Consider the following 21,821-nt stretch of genomic DNA (forward strand, 5'->3'; position numbering starts at 1 on the left):
AGAGGCAGGCAGAGAGAGAGGGGAGGAAGCAGGCTCCCTGCAGAGCAGAGAGCCCAATGCGGGGCTCGATCCCAGAACCCTGGGATCATGACCGGAGCCGAAGGCAGAGGCTTTAACCCACTGAGCCACCCAGGCGCCCCTGTATGTTTCTGTTTGTCTTTGTCATGTGGCATCCAGAAGGCCAACAGACTAATGAGAACACTTATACAAAGCATATACAAATAGGCTGGGCACATTGGTCAAGAAATCCCCAACTTCCCAAGAGTTCGATTCGGAGAAGAACAAATGGTGACTGTCTCAGGCCAGCTCCCAAGGGCCGGCCATTGAACTTGAAGTGGTATGTCAACCGTACCGAAGATTTAAACCACAGCCCAGAACGGGAAAGCTAACTCAAGAGTTCTGCCTTGGGTCCTAGGAACACGTCTTTGCTCCCTAAGCAGCACGGGTAGCAGTAACTGAGTCTCTACAGCCTTCCAACCTTGGGTGAGGGCTTAGAACAAAAGGACTGGAGTTGGGGGACAAGGCTTCAAAGCACTTGGGGTGTTCAGGTAGGAGGCAGGGTCTGAGGAGAAATGAACCCAGGCAGAGGTGAGAAATGAGGCTGGAGTTTCAAAAGGAATTTTGAGTAGGTACTGCCTTCCAGGAAAGAAGGGCTCATCATGGAAGACCTCTCTGGCTTTCTCTCTTCCAGCTAGAGAGAGAAGAAAAGGGAGCCTGGGACTGTCCCCCGACAGATCAGGGGCATATGCTCCTTAGAATGGTCTCCCTGCTTGGCACCTGAAGCCTGGGATGTGCTTCCCATCTATCTCACTGGGCCCACTGTGGCCTCATCCCTGGACTGAGGATGGAGACTTGTTGGACCTTGTTACTAAGTGGCCACGACCTGGGCAGGTGCCTTTGCTAGCCGGCCAGATGTTTGGGAAAAGGCTCATTCATTAGAAGTTAGGTGGGAAAGACTGGAAAGCTTCTCAGCGAGACTGTGTCTATGTCAGCTTCTGCCAGTAGGCCTCGGTGTCCCCGAAAGCCAAACCCTGGTCATTTTCCGGTGGCAATGGCCACTCTACTCAGGGCGCCCTAGTGATTGTGCAGTTGACCTAGGGAGCAGAAGAGATGGTACATGAGAAGACAGCCATTATCCATGGCTTTCTTAACAAGCACTTTTAACAGTTAATTCATCTTTTCAAAGAAAGTCCTAGGAAGAGAGTCTTTTTTTTTTTTTTTTTTAAGATTAATTTATTTGAGAGAGCCCAAGTGGGAGGAGCAGAGGGAGAGGCAATCTCAAGCAGGCTCCACACTGAGCGCAGAGCCCAACTAGGAGCTTGATTTCAGGACCCTGAGATCGTGACATGAGCCGAAACCAAGAGTCAGACACTCAACCGACTTAGCCACCCAGGTGTCCCTGTGAGTCGTAGTTTTCCGACCTCTGAAATGGAACTGGGAGCAGGGATCTTTGGTACAGACTGGCTCAGTGCTGGTGGAAGCCCTCTGGAACGACACCACCATCTGACAGTGGAGCTGGGGAAAGAAGGGGCCACTGTCGGGCACTGTTAAATGCACTATTATGCAGGCTGCAGACAGCAGAATGCTGGTTATTTTGAAGGAGGCAAGCAGCCTAGTCTCTAGCTCATCACCTCTGAATTCACCTAGAGAGTGCAAGGAAGAAAGGGTACCTACAGAGGCAAACAGACCCTCCCCAACACATCCCAAAGGGCAGCTCTAATTACTAACAGGCGTGGTGGCTTAAATAAAGATCTGAAGACTGAGAGGAAAAAAACCCACCCAGGATAACTCTGATCAGAAGAATCTAGCTGGGTAGCAGGAGGCCACTACTACCCATTGTACTGTTCTACCTAGTCCGAGCAACCACCACAAAGACCCCAGAGGCACAGAAGGAACTAAGATCCCTGAGGTGCATGCATCTTTTCAAACTGGCCTGGGAGAGCTCCGGAGATGAAGACCAGGTTCTGCTCATCTCTTGGCACAGCTTGGACTTGGACTTGGGTTTCTGGTAGAGCCAGCAAAGGCTCCAGCGGCTCAACTGTTTTATCCCTTCCAGAAAAGGCCACTCTACCCTGCCCTGATTGAAAACATATTAAACCTACACATCCTACCCTAGGAAAATCTAGCGTGCACCCCACAGCTCCCATGATATACAATGTCGGCAATATTTTCTAGATATACGGACCTGGAAGCTTGCAAATCAACAGTCACAACGGGACATGTGCCTAGTCGTTAAGAAACCGACACACACAACTCACACACAGTGTGGCTAGAATCCCTGGCACGTCCTGAAGAGTACTGCCTCTTCAGTAAGACAGGGAAGCCGGCATGCGGGGAGCAGGGGGGGTGGTGATGGAAACCACGCGGCACTCCGGCACTCCGAGCTCCGGGGCGGCTCGGGCTCTGAGACTCAGCAGCGGCAGCCGGGCTCCTGCCACCAGCTGTCCATCACACAACACAAGATCACTGTTTGGGAAGATGGGATATTTGGTGTTGGGTTTTGTATCCATGAACTAGCAGGCATCTGTCTCAGGGGCAGTTTCCCAAAACAGCTGCAGGTCCTGGGCCCCGAAGCCAGGATTTGAGATAGAGGAGAAAGAGAAACGAGACACCGGAAGTAGGAATTCAGGAAGAGTAAAAGCAGGAGGAATGAAACTGCCTTCCTTCTCGCCCCTGTCCCACAGGCACTGACTTTCGCCGCCAAGTCCCCACTAAGGAGTCACATATACCCACACTTAACAGCAGTCCCTGTTTATTCATGAGGGATATTCTCCAGGACCCCCTCAGCGGATGTCCGAAGCCACAGATGATACCAAATCCTGTATATGGCTGACCCATAAGCAACACGGGTTTGAACTGTGCGGATCCACTTATACACCGATTTTTTTCCATACAGAACAGTACTGTAAATGTATTTTCTCTTCCTTGTGACTTTCTTAGTAACATTTTCTTTTCTCCAGCTTATTTTAAGACTACAGTATATAACACACATAACATACAAAATCTGGGTTAATCAACTGTTCACGCGATCAGTAAGGTCAACATTAGGCTATGGGTAGTTAAGTTTGGGGGAGTCTAAAGTTATACACGGATTTTCGACTGTGTGGGGGTCGGCACCTTGAACCCCTATGTTGTTGAGGATCGACTATATACTACGTATCTTCCTATAGATGCATACCAGTGACAAAGTCTGATTATAAATTAGGCGCAGTAAGAGACTGACAACAAAAACTAATAATAAAATGGAACGGGGCACCTGGGTGGCTCAGCGGGTTAAAGCCTCTGCCTTTGGCTCGGGTCATGATCCCAGGGTCCTGGGATCGAGCCCTGCATCGGGCTCTCTGCTCCACGGGGAGTCTGCTTCCTTTTCTCCCTCTGCCTGCCTCTCTGCCTACTTGTGATCTCTGTCTGTCAAATAAATAAATAAAATCTTAAAAAAATAATAATAATAAAATGGAACAATTTTACAGTATACCGTAATAAAAGCTATGTCAACGCGCTCTCTCAAAGTATCTTCCTGTACTGTATTCCCCCTTCTCGTCCGGATGGGAGAGGACACCATGCCTGCGTGCTGAGATGAAGTGCCATGAGGGACGTAGCGTCAGGTGACTACTGACCTTCCGACGCTATGTCAGAAAGAGGGCCATCTGCTTCTGGACTGCGGGTGACCGCGGAAAGTGACACTGGGTAAGAGGGGACCACGGTACCGTCCTTGGCAGACCCAGGCTTCCTCCTGGTGTCTCCACCTCTTCACCCTGACAGCTCTGCCACGTCAAGTGACCGTGGTATCTAAAACTGATGCTGGTTACCCCGTGAAGAGATAACCAAGGTCATGTGAGCTGGCCGGACACGTTCTGCTGCACTTGTTTATAGGCAAGAGGATTAAAACAACCTGTCAGGGGAGGGAAGGGGGCAAACCCTGTACACAGGGCAAGCACTGGCAACACGGCTCAGAGGCCTCCTGTCAAGAAATCTTTTGCTCAAATATAAAGCAGAAATCTCCAACACCAAACCAGCTAACTAAGCCAAATGCACTTATGATCCCGTGACCTTGAGGCACTGCTCAATTCTTTCAATGTTCTTTGTACGAAAGGTTAATGTTAGGGTTTTTTGGGGGTGGGGCGAGACTAAGGGCAACACAGTCCCCCACGAAGAGCCCCAAACTAAATTCATACCCAAGCAAAGCCTTTCTGGCCCTCCAAGAAATGTCTCAGGTGTAGGGTCTACGCAGGGTTTACGTAGGTTTATGTAGGGGTTTACGCAGGGAGGGTCCGAGGGGGTCTTTGGATGAAACAAGCACTCCATTCTCAGAGGTCTACAGGCCAACCGGAAGTCAAACTACCCAAACAGAACTTCCTAAACCACTTCTTGCCTCCTCAAAGCCAGAACAGGGAGGCAATCAGGGACAGCTCCAGGGCAGAGGGACTCAGGTGGCAGGGAGTCTGGGGACCCAATGAGGATCATCCTCTCTAACCAGCAAGTCAAGTTGACAATGGCAGCACTGGTCACAAGACACAGGGAGGAGGAGGGGAGAGAGGTCAGCCCCTGAGTCCGTGGCTCCAGGCAGCCTAAGCTCTTAAGAGCAAAGTTGCAGAGAAGCTGGCCCCTGGCTCTGCGAAATGAGATTCTCCCCCACCTTGTTCCACCACAAAGCCATTTGTCACAGCCCCTAAGTAACCAACCGGCCCCTCTCTGGGCAAGCCTGGGCTACTCTGGTCTGGTCACTGCCCCAGGCGCTTGAGCCTTAGCAGCAAGGTGTTTCCACTTGGGTGTTCCCTGGCGGGCTGGAAAGATGGGCAGAAGAGGGCCGGTCAAACACCTGCTGGCAACCTGCACTCCCTCCCTCAATTTCCCCTTCTAGCAAAGGGGAGCAGCTACCACTTCCCTAACCCTCTACTCAGTCTAGCTGAGACCAGGGAAGATAGACCCCTACTATGAAAACAGAGGGTAGCAGTCCGGCTTAGGAACCAGAGAGCCTGGCTTAGGGAAAAGAGGGGTACCACACTACAAGGGATTCCAAGAACAACCTCCCCAAACCACCCACCAAGCTCTTTCGAAGAGCAGGGCTGTTTGGGGGGGCCTCCACTTCCCCATGCCTCAGAGAAGCAGGGGGTGGGCCTTGGGCAGACACACACCTGGCTGGGTCACCATCTCCTCTAAGCAGCCCTGGTCTCCCTGACAGCACGTGCGTCCACACCTGCCACACAGAACCAGCCCGAGACGGGAATGTGCTCCGGCGCTCACATACTCACGCGTGCATTCATCTTCCTCCAGAGAGCTGCTGTCATGCGGGGCAGTGAGGCGGGCTGAGTCCCCGCTTGGAGCCTCTGAGCCGGTCACTCCAGTTTGCTTGGCAGTTTTGGGGGTGGGACGGGGCGGGAGGGGGGAGGAAGGGGAGGAGGGGGATAAAGGGGGGGGGGGAGGAGGAGGAGGAAGAGGAGGAAGGGAGATTATGATTCTCTATTTTCAAGCTCCGCCCCTAAAACCAGGGAGGGCAGCAGCTGAGTTCCCGTGGCGCGCGCTCCAATCTCGGCCCTACAGAGCCAACCAGCCACAGAAGGAACTCTGGGGAACGCGCACATCAGACACACTGGGAGAAGGAGGGGAAACCAACATGGATAGAAGTGAGTTGGTCACCTGCCAAGAACTCTGAATGGTACTCCTATCAGAACGAGAACATAAGAGGAGGTGGGCAGGTTTACGGTCCCTGGGGAAAGGCAGAAGGGGAAACAGTAAAAGCCAGGCGAGCACAGGAACAAAACTCACTCCCTGGCAGGGGAGGGGACAGCCCAGCCATGTGCAGGGCAGCATCCGTATGCAGTCTGAACCGAAACATGGTCCCATGACGCCTTCCTTTTTTTTTTTTTTTTAAAGAAGATTTTGTTTATTTGACAGAGATCACAAGTAGGCAGAGAGGCAGACAGAGAGAGAGAGGGAAGCTGACTCCCTGCCGAGCAGAGAGCCCAATGTGGGACCCAATCCCAGGACCCCAAGATCATGACCTGAGCCGAAGGCAGAGGCTTTAACCCACTGAGCCACCCAGCCTCCCATGACGCCTTTCTGAGGTGGACAGTCCATGCTCTAACCTTGGGTCACTCTTCACATGCTTTGGCAGCTGTGCCCTGAACCCTGCAGTCTGGAGCGTGGTCACCTCTCCAGCCTTGGAAGTTAAGGTCTGCCACTCAAGCAGCTGAGGACAGGCCGGCAGGGGGACTCTCACTGGCTGTGTTGTGCAAGTGACTCTGTGACCAAGGGCAGAGCAGAAGCCACAGATGACGGCCCCTCCCACGGGGAGGAGAGAACGCCTCCTTCGCCAGAGCAGAGCCCAAGGCTGCCACAGAGAGGTGCTGTTGAGCGACAGAACTGTCTGTCCAGAGTGGCAGGAGGGACAGCCACCAGATCCTTCCTCTTTCTCACCCAATGCTACCAGGGGCCTTCCACAGGCTGCCTTTGAAAAGCCGGCCAGGACCTCAGGTGGCAGCAGTGGCCTGAGAGTCACTCCTCTAGGAGAAGAGGGAAATCGGTTCTGAGCGTCCTTAGTCAGCCCGCCCCAAAGCTAAAGCCACAGTCCCCTGACCAGGACGGTAGCCTCAGCTTCCTCTCCACCCAAACCAGCAGGTAAAAAACCAGTCCCGCCCCTCACTCTGCAACATGGGGTGGGGGGCAACAACAGTCACGTCAGCAGGGCGCTGGGCACTGGCAAGAGGAAGAGACGGCTTCACAGGCTCAGCGCTCCTCCAACGCATTTATGTATCTGTGTGCACGTGTGTACGTGAGTAAATGTCTATGTAGAGACATATATGTTTACATATCCATAAAATACCAACGCAATCCATAAAATGGATTTTCAGTCCAGACCCACATGGCTTCTGGATTCTTCCTTCAGCTGCGTAATGAGCTGGCTGGTTCCCTTTCCCTGCCTGCAGTTCCAGCCTGGCCCCTGGCCCTTCCTAGAGTCTCACTCTGGGCTCCAGCCAACAGTGTTCCAATGTAGAATGTTCTCCCCGACCTCCAGGCCTTTGCTACTGCCTCCCACTGCCTGGAACACTTCTCCTCCACCATGCACTCCCATTTTCCTTCCTGGTTAGCCTCGGCTCAGACATCACTTCCAGGAAGCTTTCCCTGCTCCACTCCTCTGACTTCACAAGGTCCCTGACACACATCACTTCAAGCCTCTTGAACAAGGACTTCGTGGCTTGCTGAAGGGCCTACTTCACAACTCTTGGTGGCTGTCTTGTTCAAGACTGAGAGCAGCCTGAGGGAAATTTCCAGGACTTGGGTCATCTCTGTGTCCTCAGTGCCTGGGTACAGTATCCGGCACCTAGCAGGCTCTCTATAAATGTCTTCCTAATTCACGAGGGAAAGTCAGGGTCAGGGTCTTCCTGCTTCTCCCAGAGTCTCCTCACCTGACAGCTCTCAGCACAACTCTGCCTCACGTGAGCCCTCCAACCAGGTCAGGGCTAGAACGCTAGTGCCCGTTGCTCTCAATCCATTCCCCAAGGCCTTCTGGCACCTCTACGGATGGAGTGCCTGGCAGGACTTCAGAATGCATATCCGGTGTGTGGAGCTGGGGCCTGCTGCCCTTCCACTTGTCCTTTCCCAGCCTCCCTTCTGCCATGAGGTCTGTGGGTCAGCGCCTATGCAGGCCTCCTAAGCAGTAGGACTGCCTCTGAAGTGGAAGTGAGGGGGTGTATAGTGCCAAGGTCCCCGAGAGAGATAGAGTGATTCCAGACCTGGTCCCATTCAAACAAGTTCTATGACCTTGAGCAAGCCATTCACCCTCCTGCGCGCCCTGTGTCTCCCCACCTATAAAATGAAGTCTGTCCTGTGTGGGCATGAGGGTTTTCAGGGCCTCTGTGCTCATAAGCCTTCCAGGCTGCCCCTGAGACAGCAGCAGGAAGTGGGCATGGTCTGTACATCCTCAAGACCACATCCTGACCTTCCTTGGCTTATATAGGGTCAACCTGCCTGAAAGTCTGGTTCCATACATAATATGCCTCGGACACCAGGCTCACACGTTGAAATATCTCCTCTGCCAAGGGCTGAAAAAATTAAAGTTTACTCAGGTGACTACCCCAGACTTAGAAACATTACAACCCTGAACTCAGTGTGCCCTAGGGAAGGATCCTCTCCCTCCCTAGACTTCATTTAGGCACAATTTATAAGCTCCTCAACCCTCCCAGACTCTCTGCCTACCATAAGCGTGGCTCTAAGGCACAAGGGACAGTTACGGGGACACAGAGTCTATTTCCAGCAGGCCCCAGGGCTCTGCACACTGAGTGTCAGCCGCACCCAGGAGGTGCTCCTCAGCACATGGGCACCTCCTGGCACACTGGCACACCCCGTGACCAAGCCCACCCGCAGCAGGACTCCCCAGCAGCCTAGCTCCTTGGGGAGCTCCTGAGTCTGGAGCTGCCCACCTGACTGCCCTGGGCAGGTGACCCACGAGGACAGACTGGCTTGGCAGAGCCCCAAGGAGCAGTTTCAGTCTCCCTGCCCCGTGCCAGGGAGGGGGGAAGGCGGGTCCCAGCAGACCAGTCCAACAGGTCCTTTTGCCACCACCCTAACACAACTAGCGCCTTCTGCACCAGTTCAAAAGCAGGAGATTCAAAAGTCAGGTGGAGCTTTCACACCCTGAGTCACAAGGACCAGGGAATCAAGAAGAAAGGAGAAAATGGTCATCCTCTCATTCCTGCCCTACCCACAACAGTCCTGGAAAACATGGTCCCTGATCTCATAGTTCTTGGGTCAATTCAGAAAAGCAACTCATCATCCCCCGAGATGCTCAAAGAAAAATCTGGGTTCTCATCATCACCAGGCACTGAGGTGGTGTGAAATTAGTTCTTCCTGTGCCATGCTCCTGAGCTTTTCGCCCACTATAAATAACTCCAGTTTCTGATGCAGACCACATGATCTCGCCACCTCTGGACAAAATCCCCAACACTCAGTGTGCCTCTGTTCACCCATCCAAGAGAGAGAAGGATGAGGCCAGCCTAACCAGAAGCAACGACGTAGCCAGAGATGCTGTGTGTCTGAGGCAAGAAGAAAACTCCGCAAAAGGAGGAGGGCTTGCTTTCCGGCCCCGGTCCCTACTTCAGGAAGCCAGACAAGGCTTCCTCGGCAGTGTGTTCTCCCCCTAGGGTTTCCTCTCTGGGTGCTTAACAAAATCCAGTAACGTTAACCTTTCTCCTTACCCTCTCATCCTGAAAAAGTTGTCTCTTTAGTCATCACTACACCTGTTAAAAGACACAAATTAAGACTCGTATGTCCAAAAACTGGATAGAGAGGTGTCTGATTTACAAATCAACATGGACACACTCCCTCAAGGCTGGCTATCCGTAAAGAATGCCTATTTCAAAATTTTTCTGCCTTTTTATTTCACGAATAATTGAGACATGCCCATGCATAAAGCACTCCAAAAGACTCTGGGGGAGGAAGGGATACAGAAAAAGATAAAAACAGCCCAGACTTCAAAAGAACTGATTATCTAGCAGGAGAGATAAATAAGCACAAATCATGCAGCCCAATGTGGGACCAAATCGGAACTAGAGTTAACAGTCCACTTATTCCCCCCAATTTACGTCTATGGCTTTTGTTCTTTTTCAGAAGAACCATGGGTGAAGAGATCTGAAAGTCGCAGGTCCCGCTTTCAGCTAGGACCACAGAGTTCTGCCAGGATCTGTATAAACCCTGGGCCTTCAGCGAATGGGAATGCCTGCCCACTGAGTCAACAGTGCTGAGTCGTGGATGACAGCCCGAGAGGAAGCCAATCCAGGGAGAACCACTGAAGAGCCAAGCACTGAGCCTTCCTGGTCTCCTCCCCATCTGGAAACTAGGGACAGGCCTAACAGACAAGCAAAGATGGGAAAGAGCTTAAACACAAAGTCAGAACAGGTACTCAGGTCACGGAAATGAAGTCAGAGTAAACTAAGAGAACAAAACTTCTTGGGGAAGTTTGCAAGGGATTCTTAAAGCTCGGCATCTGGAACCCCCACCACAGTGCTGACCCTGCAGAGGGAGCCACATTTATATATTTTTCCTTTTATGTCCCAACTGTTGGTCATCAAGCCCCATCTCCCCCTTTAACTCCCACTCAATCAGTGCCAGGGCTCAGTGCACACTGATCCCAGTTTTTAAACAGGACCCTTACCTATCAGGCTACCAGCAGTGGCAGAGCTGGCAGTACCAGAGTGGCAGAGCTCTTCTGGAAGGTAGTAGGGAGGAACAAATACTCATTTCTGAAAGTACCTGGAAAGAAATAAAATTCCCTAGACAAACGGAGAAAATTCTATGCCATTAAAAAAAGAAAGAAAGAAAGAAAGAAAGAAAGAAAAGAAAAGAAAGAAAGAAAGATGGGGCGCCTGGGTAGCTCAGTGGGTTAAAGCCACTGCCTTCGGCTCAGGTCATGATCCCAGGGTCCTGAGATCAAGCCCCGCATCGGGCTCTCTGCTTAGCAGGGAGCCTGCTTCCTCCTCTCTCTCTCTGCCTGCTTCTCTGCCTACTTGTGATCTCTGTCAAATAAATAAATAAATAAAATCTTAAAAAAAAAAAAAGGAAAAAGAAAGAAAAAAAAGTCATTTCAGGACCTGGGGATAAGATCAAGGCCCACGTTCTCTTCCATTGTGGAGGAAAACAATTCTGAAGCCAGTTCTAACTTTAAGGTAAAAATAAAAAATTAAGGTAAATGGGAAAAGCTGGTAAGAGGCTTGGTCCAAATCACCTCAAAAGAAAATCACTTCCTGAAATTAAAATTTAAAAAAAAAAAAAAAAGTGAGGGGGAATGGGAATTGGGTTTGTTGTTTAAAACCTTTCCTATAGAGTAGGTAGCAGATTAGCTACACAAGACTCTTCTGGAACGGTTTACTGGGAAAAGGGTTATAATGCGGGCATCCTGGAGGCAAAGCCGGGAGCTCAGCACCTACACTCGTATTACTGAGAAAATCCTCACGCCACCGTCAGGACTACGGGGCGCTGCCGGGGTCTGACATGTGTCACTGGGGTGGGTTAAGAGCACAGGTCTGGCAGCTTGCCCTGGCGGCTGTTTCACAAGCAGTTTCTGTGGTTTCAAGAAAGGCAGGGTGTTTGCTTTTAAACACTATCTTAAAAATACACTTCAGAATAGAGTTCAGCCATTCCAAGATAGGAGGGAACGAACAGCAAACCAAATAAAGGAATCTGGTTCTACCAGACAGAGAGGGAGCACACAGAGCGGCAGGGAGGGGAAAGACACATTCACGGCGCACACCAGGACGGCAGGGGAGCCGATGCAGTGCATACCGCCAAGCTAGGAAAGGACACTGAAGTGGCGCTAAAGACAGGAGATTCACCCCCTACTCGGCTCTTCAGCCCTCCAAAATAAACTTACCTGGCTCAAATCTATTTGTTTATTTAGAAACGAAATAAAGCAAAACCACCCCAACAGTTCCGCATCAATGCAAAGGACTGTGGTCTAATCAATTAGCAGCCACACCTCTCCGCCAGCGCGACGTGGTAATTAAGGTAGAGATTCTGCTCCCTGGGAATACAAGTATAGAAGGGCCGAGCCCCTATGGGCCTAACCCATTACGACAGCCTTTTTATTATTAAGAAAACACTGCCATGCACTCTCGAAGGACGCGGTGGCCTGCGTCACTAAAAGACACCTGCGTGCGAACAGCGGCTACCTCCGCTAGCAGATAAAAGTGAACTGGAGGTGGGTGTGGAGAGGGGTGACCCCTCTCCAGGGGGCCCACAGGCTTTGCTTCTCCAGGTAACCTACCTGGAGTTTGGTTTCACCCGGTAACAAAAAGACGGGTTCTACAGTAATTTAGAAATGCACATAACCATGATCTTGGAAAAGCGAAATCGGGTTTGAACGCCAAGTACGACTCTTCCTCTGCAAGGACAATGAGAGGGGCACAGGTGGGTAAATGAGGCTTGAAATAAGGGCAGCAGCTTACTGCTTCACCTCGCTCCATGCTGGCATCTTACAACAGCCTTACAATTTTAGAACTTTGCTAATAAAACTCCAAATGCCGAACGGGATCAAGAAAAGGGCACTATTGCGCAGGTAAGACAAGCAAGTAAATCCAATCATAAACTCCTAAACTCAAGTTAATTAAAATTCCATAGAGGGGCACAGAACAATGAGTCTTAGACACAACAGCAGAGGTCTGGGAGAGCCGTAAGCATGGCTGTGGGGGGCTGGCTTCGGGAGAGAGCAGGGAACCAAAAGAAAGACTGAACAAAAGCAAACAGGAAGTAGTGGCACATAAAACAAGCAACGGGAGAGAGAGGCCCAGCAGGACGGCCAGAGCTCAGCTCCCAGGACTGAACTGGCAAGAACCGAATGCACACAGCGGCCTGGCACTACCAGCTGCGGTGCTCAGCGCCCTTGGCAGTCACGGCCAAAAGCAAGCAGCTCTGGGCCTCTGTGTCAGTGGCACGTAGAGGGTTGTAAAGGGAGAACGTTATTTTTGTGATAAAACATACAGTTAAGATCCACGCACAAAAGCTTTTTTTTTTCCTTTTTGGGGGGAAGGGAGGTGTGGGGGAATACCTACAAAAAGAGTTCTAGAATCCCAGCAATTCCCGGGCACTACAGGGTAAGACAGTCAAATCTAGGAATCTAAGCGGTCCCATGCTATGAGGTACTTACTGCTGGTTACCAATTTTAGGTCTCGGGACTCTGGCTTTTTTGAAATGGTCCTTAAAAATCCAGAAGATGAGAAGACACAGAGAGGACAATCAGAAGCCAGGATTAAATAACAAAGTTTTTTAAAAAAGTTTTCCGTAGCTCTTATACGAGCGGTCAAGACCACAAAGGTAAGCCCAGAGAGCCGCATCTCACCCTTGGGCCACAAAGAACAGAAACAATCTGGGGCCAAGGAGGCCATGACCACTCAGAAGCCAACCTGGGAGACAGGTTTTACTCCCCACAGACTAGAAGCAAATCCTAAGGGATCTACCTACCTCCTACTGCGTGGATACAACTGAAGCAGAACCAAAGGGTTCACCACAGTCAAGAAAGTTTTGCTCTTGACACCAACACACACTGGACCGCTCAGGTTTGTAACCTTAAGCAAGCTACTCAACATTTCTGGACCTCTCGTTTCCTCATCTGTAAAACAGGAGGACCTACCATCTCACAAAGATTAAATGAGTTAATCATCGTAAGACAGCTAAACAAGTGTCTGGGATCCATATTGGTTAAGTGTTCAATCCGTATTGGCTATTATGATGTCTATAGCTAAAGCCAGTGGCCTCAGCGGAAACTATGCCCTGTGAGCGAGGATGGGAAGGGGTAGTCAACCCTTCAAGCCCTCAACCGGTTGGTCCCTTCTAGAGCTCCCTAACCACGTGGAAAAGTAATGTACTATAGGGCCATCCAGGAGGCACTGTTACGGAGTCTGGCTTAGCTAACAGAATGAACAAATCTCCTTTGATAGCAAAAGTCTATCTTCCGTACCGACCAGTGGCCGAAGAGAGAGAGAAAAGCACATCAAATTCAATTCTGGAATTGAAATGAAAGCCACATGTGAATCTGAAAAGAAGCAAGCTTTGTGTAAAAAGCAGAGGATTATGGGACTGCTGAGTGATGGGAAATGGAGCTATAATTCTGCAAGTCCATATGCAGACTCAAATTGATATAAGTTGAGCACTTGATTAAACACTGTTTTTTAATGACCCGATGAGAAGTGATTCTGAGCAAATGGGATGAATTTTAAAAGATCCGCCTCAAGCTGGTACAAGTGACAATTAGAGGAGACCCCAAGGTCTACTCCTAGCTGCCCCAAGGGAAGCCTTCCAAAGTCAGGGGGGTCATGGGAATTGGAGAATGAGTACGAGCCAAAGAACAAGGCGGAGAATGCTAAAATACTTCCGAAACTTTGTTATCTACCGCTATTTTACCTGTCCCTTAAAGACTCATCAAGCAAAGATAGTTCGCACCCTGTTACCAAATCTGCTTACCTCTTACAGTAGAAAATAAAGTGTTTCTCCATCAAGTGTGGGATTTGGCGGGCATGTTTCATTCAGAAACAGGACCACCAAAGAGTTAAGCATGGAAGAAATAGGAACAAAGACTGTGGGCTCCGCAGCGGCAGGGGGAACAGACTGCTGGTGCTAGGGCCGCAGTGAGCGACTGCAGCCCACTGGCCTTCAGCTATTATGGGCACCAAGGTTCTTCAAGGATAGAAGCTAAGCAAGCTTTGCTGTTTTCAAATTTGGAATTGACCAATAGCCAACGCAGAAGCTTAAAAAAAAATCTGTCATGATGAAATCCAAGTAAGCCAAATGATACTTTTAATGGGGAAAAAAAAAGGGCCAATGCTCCGTATTAGAAGGAGGAAAAGAGCCAACTTTGGTCAAAGTCCCTCGGGTCACTAAGAACCAGCTTCCTCAGCTAGAATAACTGCAAACCCAGGCAGCGAGGACCTTTCAGCAGCCCAGCCAGCACTCAGGGAATTGCAAAACAAAGGCTCAGTGTGAGGTCATATCAAGTAGCCAACCAATGGAGGACAGAGATGATCAACCCCATGCTTGTCTACAAAAGATTCTCACACTTCTAGAAACCCTTTACACTCTCTTTACACTCTTAATTACCAAGGACCTCAAAGAGCTTTTGTTTATGTGGGTTATAACGACTGTATTATAATTAAAACTGAGAAAATGTTACACTATTAATTCATTTAAAATATTACTAAGCTCACTACAACTACATGTCCCAATAATTAGATTTTCTAACATCAACTCAAGACATGTCATCAGAGTAAAACCCGTGTTCACATTTTTTTTTAAAGATTTATGTATTTATTTGAGAGCATACACGCACCCAAGGGTGTGGGGGGGAGGGGCAGAGGGAGGAGGAGAGAATCTCAAGGAGGCTCCCTGCTGAGTAGGTGGGGCTCAATCTCCTGAGGTCAGGAACCGAGCCAAACCAAGACTGAAAACCAAGACTGAAGCGACTGAGCCACCCAGGCACCTCCTGAGTTAACTTTTTAAAGTGGAATTAAAGAGCACCGGGGAGGATCAGTGGGTTAAAGCCTCTGCCTTCGGCTCAGGTCATGATCTCAGGGTCCTAGGATCAAGCCCCACATTGGGCTCTCTGCTCAGCGGGGAGCCTGCCTCCCCCCCTCTCTGCCTGCCTCTCTTCCTACTTGTGATTTCTGTCTGTTAATAAATACATTAAAATCTTAAAAAAAAAAAAATGGAATTAAAGCTACAACATGGGGCACCTGGGTGGCTCAGTGGGTTAAAGCCTCTGTCTTCGGCTCAGGTCATGATCCCAGGGTCCTAGGAGCCCCGCATCAGGCTCTCTGCTCAGCAGGGAACCTGCTTCCTCCATCTCTCTCTGCCTGCCTCTCGGCCTACTTGTGATCTCCATCTATCAAATAAATAAATAGAATCTAAAAAAAAAAAAAAAGCTACAACATGCATGAACCTTGAAAGCATTATGTTAAGTGTAAGGAGCCAGACTCAAAAAGACAAATACTGTAGGATTCCACTTACATGTGGTCCCTAGAGTAGTCAAATTCATAGAGAGTAAAACAGAGGTTGCGAGAGGCTAGGGGAGGGGGAGATGAGAGTTCTTGTTTAATTGATACGGAATTTGTTTGAGATGACAAAAAATTTCTCGAAATGATAAAGACAGTTACATAACACTGTGGATGTACTTAATGCCACTCGACTTAAAAATGATTAAAATGTGAATTTTTTTTTTAAGATTTTATTTATTTATTTGACAGAGATTACAAGCAGGCAGAGAGAGAGGAGAAAGCAGGCTCCCCGCGGAGCAGAGAGCCCGATGTGGGGCTCGATCCCAGGACCCTGGGATCATGACCCGAGCCGAAGGCAGAGGCTTTAAACCACTGAGCCACCCAGGCACCCCTAAAAATGAATAAAATGTGAATTTTATGTGTGTCTCACCACGACGAAAAAATGGAATTAGAACATAAGGCCCCGAGAAAATTTCAGGTTACCATAATTGGGGAACATTCTATAAACTAACCAGTATTTTTCAAAATGGTCAATGTCATAAAAGACCTGGCAAGACTAAGAAATGGTCACAGATCTGAGTGGACTACGGAGACATAACAATCAAAACGCAATGTGGGATCCTGAAGTGGGTCCTAGGACAGAAAAAGCACATCAGTGGAAAAACTGATGAAATCTGAACAAGTTCTGCACTGTGGTTAATAGTATTACACCAAGGTTAATTCTTAGTTTTGGTTAATAGTATTACACCAAGTTATTAATTCTTAGTTTTGATACACGTTCTGTGGTTATCTATGATGTTAACACAAGGGGACGCAGAGTGAAGAATGTATAGGAACTCTCTTAAATTTAGAAAAGTTTTGCAACTTTTCTAAATTTAACATTATCTCAAAATTTAAAAATAAAAATTACCTGTTTAAAAAAACCTCACACGGTCAATGCTCTGTATCTGAAGAAGAAAAAGAACTAACTTTGGTCAAAGTCCTGGATCAGGTCGCTGAGAACCAGTTTCCTCCGCCAGAGTGACAGCAAACCAAGCCGGCAAGTGCCTCTTTGAGGCACAGCCAGGACTAAACAGGGGCTAGGAATTGCAAAATTTTTTTTTATGAAATTACCAAGACACTGACCAACCAAAACCAGGGAGAATTAATCCAAATTTTGTCTACATCTGTGCTTCTTATACTTTTTGGTTTCAGAAATTCTTTGCAACTATTAAAAATAACGGGAGTCCCCCAAAAGTTTTTGTTTATATGCACTATATCTATTAATAGTTACTATATAAGAAATAAAAAAGACTTAACTATGTATCCATCCATTTAAAAGAACATAATACACCACTGCATGTAAACATGAGTTACTTTAAAATATATATATATTTATTTATTTGAGAGAGAGAGAGAGAGCGCGCGCGTGTGAGTGCACATGCACAGAAAGAGAGGGAGAGAAAGAATTTCAAGCTGACTCTGCACTGAGCGTGGAGCCCAATGTGGGGTTTGATCTCACAACCCTGAGATCATGACCTGAGCTGAAACCAAAAGTCAGAAGCTTAACCGACTGAGGCACCCAGGCGCCCCTTAAGTTACTTATTTTAATGAAAAACAAGGCAAAACAAAACAAAACAAAACAAAAAAACAAGAGAAAAAAACATCCAAAAATACCTGTATTTGCCAAATCACAATTTCACACATGCCAAAGGAAGTCCTCCCCATGAACTTATCTCATAATTCAATCAAAACACAATACCAGACAAAAACTCGAAAAACTCCACACTAAAAAACTAGGGGGAAAAATGAGGAACACTTAAAAGAATAAAGAGAATGGGAAAATGGGGAAAAGAAAAAATTTTAAGGAAAAAGAGGGAGGGGGAATAAACCAAAAAGCCACAGATAAAACAACGAAAAACCTTAAGGGGCCAATGCTGTCCGTATTATAAGGAGGAAATAAGTTAGCTTGGGTCAAAGTCTCTGGGGCCCAGACAGGACAATATAGCAGCACGAACTGTAAACAGGGGCTCCTCATGAAGTCACCGCAAGTAACCAACCCAAGATAGACAATCAGCTCAAGTTTTGTCTACAAACAAAGGTTTTTTTCACGTTTTGATCTCCAGAACTCTCTATACTCTTTAATAAATTACTGAGGACTGCAGAAATATTTTGTTTATGGGGGTTACAGCTATCAATAGCTACCCTGTTAGAAACTGAAATGGTAACTTAAAAAATATTTTCATTAATTCACTCAAAACACTAAGCCCACTAGATGTTTATACGGAAAACCTACATTTTTGTGTGAAAAAACTGTGTTTTCTAAAACAAAATTAAATTCATGGCAAAGATTGCATTGTTTCACATTGTTGTACATCTCTTTAATGTCTGGCTTAATGGACGAGAGCCGACTTCTTATATCTGCTTCTGTATTCGATGTGCTTCGATCTGTTGTTCTGGTTTTAAGATATAAAGAGAATCTCCTTTCATACAGACCTGTAGTTGGAAAACGATGTTTAACAGCCTTTCAAAGGCTGAGAATTTATCTTCTTCGACACTAGACCAAAACTCAAAAGCAGTAGTTTGTAAAAGCTAGTTGCGATGTGCAATCTGAAAATTTATCAATGAATTTTTTGTGTCTTTTTATGTTAAAATCCACTGGTTATCTTGTACTTTGTGAGGGGCTGTTTTACTTACTGACAATCTGGGAAATGTTCCTTTGTTGAATTATAAAGAATTTCCAAATACTGACATTTCATACAGTATCAAAAAATCATATTCCATTCATTTTACCACTGATCTCATCAAAAAGCTCTTTGACAAACACAAGTTTTTGAAAAGTCTCATTTTCGCCTGAAAGCTTGGATGTTATCACTGGCAATGGTGACAGACTAACTCCGTTCAACGTCAAGAAAATGTCCACTAAACACTCGAGTATGAATAACCAGAGTTTATCCGCCAGTTGTTCTTTCAAGTAAAAATGATGACCCATGCAGCTGGTTCAGCTCCAACACACTAGTGCATTTTCTCAGGACAGTCACTGTACCACGCTATCCAGCAGCGAGGCTCCAAGGACACTTGGCATTTCATCACTCAAAATATTAAAGAGACTTTTATTAGAGGATTGAGATTTAATAAAAATTAATAATTTTTAGTGCTTCATCTAAGACATTCTTAAGTAAAATGGCTTTAAAAAAAAAAAAAAAAAAAAAAAAAACGACAAGCACAGAGCAGGAAAGAAGTCCCCGACTACCACCACTAGTAGAATCCAGTGCCACTCACTGCCTTGATTCACGCTATGATGCCAGCATTTTTCTCTGTCACTGCTTCTGCACCAATAGTGCAAATGGAAACAAAGTTGTTCCAGCATGAACCCTGAAAGTTAAGAGCGTCACTGAGCCCCTTGCATCTTTATTACTACTTGCGTTAGCTGCTGAGCATTCACAGAAAACAAAATTCTCTGAGGTGTAGTTGGTGCGGACACAGGTTGAGCCATGTCTGTAAGTCTGTACATTGGTAAGGCAAAAGAACAATTCTGCAAACAAGATATGAACTCAGTCTTCGTATTTGTAGCTAGATCTTTAATTCGACGAGTCAGAGTAACACATGAAGTGCTCCTGCCCTGGATTTTTACTGACTTTTCAGCCAGTGGGCAGTCAGCAATGCCCGCTGCTCAAGACTTTATTAGTCTCTCGGCTACTGGGCGGGCTTTTCCAGCCAAAGCGATGTCAAAAAGTTATCCGGTAAGAAAAATGATTTTTTCCATTTCTAGGCTGGAAAGCTGGAGCAAATTCTGGCTTTTAAAGAGCTCATGGTATGTATGCTTAAAATACTCAAATTCCTTTTTCTTTAAGCTTTGAATGATTGGTCTTGACACGATGTTGCAACTTAACCAGCACTGTAATACTACACAGACGTGTTCTGTTGCATAAGACCTGATAAAGTACATTGTTAACAACTATACTGCTGAGAAGACAGCTTTCGTTATAGTATCATCTCCTTTAATAACTTTTCATTTCTTATTTACAGTCCTGCCTAGGTTCTTCAGATTCCTCCCTTTCACTTGTTGATGTGTCCTGATGTGTCCGTTTCAGTAAAGAGAGACCGCAAATCTTCTAATCTCCCTTTTTAAAAGCCAACAATCCATTCTTAAATATAAGAGAAATAGGATAAATTTTCCTGTTTTAGAATAGAGTGCAAAAATAAGTTGTAAGTGAAATTTTAAATATTCTAGCCTTTCCCCCAAAGCTTTTACAAGTAAGTTTTGCAAGTTGTACTTACTTGTTTCCTCGAAGGTGCCAGGAAAATGCTGGCATTTCAAAATAATGATTTATAGGACAATAATGAGGTTTACAGGGATTACAGCAGGCACAACTGAAGACAGCTGCTAAGAGTATAGGAGAAGTACTGAGAACAAACTGAATTCATCCTTGCAAACTTTCATATTTATACCTTAAAGGACTACCTTAAACATTCCAGAAAACACAAGAATACAGAAGCACACATTTCATTAATCAGAGTGATGATGTCAGCACACATCACTCAGCCTCTGGAAAACTCCACTGTACACCAACAGAATGAGAGTGAAAAAAGGCAAATACTGCATTAATGTTGGGATGAAACTCATTTTGATTTCATGTACCACCAAACAGGTCTTAGGGAGCCCCAGGGTCCTCAAATCACACTTCAGGGACCACATTCAATATTGCATTACCAGAATTAACAACTCTCTCCTTGGATCTCTTTCAGGACAAGGTCCAGTGTTGTAGCATTCCGGGCAGGCCACGGGAAAACAGCCGAGAACTAACTTAGACCCTGTCACCAGGGAAACCGGGATGCCGCCCCTAATAAGTTGTCAGATTGCCAAGCCCGGCTTTACTAAAGAAGGTGGCTCCAGAGACATAAAAAGAAAATGTTTTCTAAAGCAGCAAATCCTTAACTTTATAGAAATCAGACGAATAGGAGAAAGGACTGGGTGGTTCTGGGATTCTATACATGAAGGAGCTCTCAGACTATCAGAATCCCTCTCCTGAGCCAGGCCACAAAAGAGGCACAGAAACAGGTCAGGCAGAGTGGGCCATGGAGATGAAAACCCGAGATGGACAGTGATAATGAAGCAACAGAGTTCAAAGAAACCAAACAGAAAAAAAAAAAAAAGGAAGTGAGAGAAGTCAGCAGAGGGGTCAAAAGGAAGAGGAAAATACAGTGAAAGAAATATTCCCTGATGAGCTCTGAGGCGACACTGTTACCTTTCTCCTTGGCAGCTGCAATGTGAGAAAAGGAAGCAACTTACTTGCTGTACTGGCCAGGCATTCAGGCTCTAGAAGCTGGAGAGATAAAGATAAACAAGGAACGGACTGAGACCAAAATCTCAGCCCAAGATTCAAAGTCCGCAAACTCCTAGGAGCAGCCGCTGAGAAATGGCCGAGACCCTTCCAGGCCTCACGAAGGGGAGGCTCTCTTCTCACTTCAGAGAAGCCAGCAGAGATAACAAGGACCTGCCCCTGAAGGCCCCCTTGCTAGTGAAAAAGGAACCTAAAATCATTAGCTGCTAAGTTCCCATGTGGTCTTTAAGAGAAACAGGGAGCTTTCTCCTGTTGCCAAAGGGTAAATACTGCACTTGAGAAGAAAGGAACGTGAAAGAAATCCCCTGGGCTCGCTCAGCAGGCCTCTTGTAACACCGGATCCCAACACTCAGAAAAACCCATGCTCTGGTGACTTTGGACTTGGCCTTCTAGGCCCTGATGAGGCTGCATATACACCACCACCAACACCACCACTCATAACACCGAAATATGGGCAAGCAGAAGGTAATGTTTTGGGGTGTTTCTTTTTCTTTTTAAAATTGATAAGATCACCCAATACTGATATCCTGTAAAAAAAAGTAAAATCCATTTTTTAAAGTGATCTCAATAGTATCTAAACCTCTCCAATAGCATTTCTACTCAGATAGGGGGTTGGCTCAAAAACAAAAACAAGGGGTGCCTGGGTGGCTCAGTGGGTTAAGCCTCTGCCTTAGGCTCAGGTCATGATCTCAGGGTCCTGGGATCCAGCCCCGCATCAGGCTCTCTGATCAGTGGGGAGCCTGTTTCCCCACCCCCCCACCCCTGCCTGCCTCTCTGAGTACTTTGTGATCTCTCTCTGTGTCAAATAAATAAAATCTTAAACACACACACAAAACACCCACAAAAATCAAAACAAAAAAGACCAAAAAAACCCTAAAATAAGCAATTTTTTTTTTTTTTTAAGATTTTACTCATTTGAGAGACAGAGCTGGAGAACACAAGCAGGGGGAGAGGCAGAGGGAGAGAGAGAAGCAGGCTCCCCACTGACCAAGAAGCCTGATGGTGGTGGACCCCAGGACCC

The 21,821-nt window shown here is 47.1% G+C and overlaps 1 protein-coding gene across 7 annotated transcripts in view; it reads right to left on the reverse strand.

The window, feature by feature from the left end:
- The window catches only part of MARK2 (microtubule affinity regulating kinase 2), a 56,414-nt gene that overhangs the window by 26,358 nt on the left and 8,235 nt on the right, over positions 1-21,821 (reverse strand). The window contains exon 2 of one of the 7 annotated variants that reach the window (XM_059403105.1): positions 5,253-5,349. The exons of the other annotated variants lie outside the window; for them this stretch is intronic. Coding sequence (XP_059259088.1) covers positions 5,253-5,288 — 36 coding nt within the window. The 5' untranslated portion in view covers positions 5,289-5,349. The remainder of the gene's footprint in view (positions 1-5,252; positions 5,350-21,821) is intronic. 7 annotated transcript variants of the gene reach the window in all.

The sequence above is a fragment of the Mustela nigripes genome, chromosome 1 (assembly GCF_022355385.1).
Source record: "Mustela nigripes isolate SB6536 chromosome 1, MUSNIG.SB6536, whole genome shotgun sequence".
Lineage (NCBI taxonomy): Eukaryota > Metazoa > Chordata > Mammalia > Carnivora > Mustelidae > Mustela > Mustela nigripes.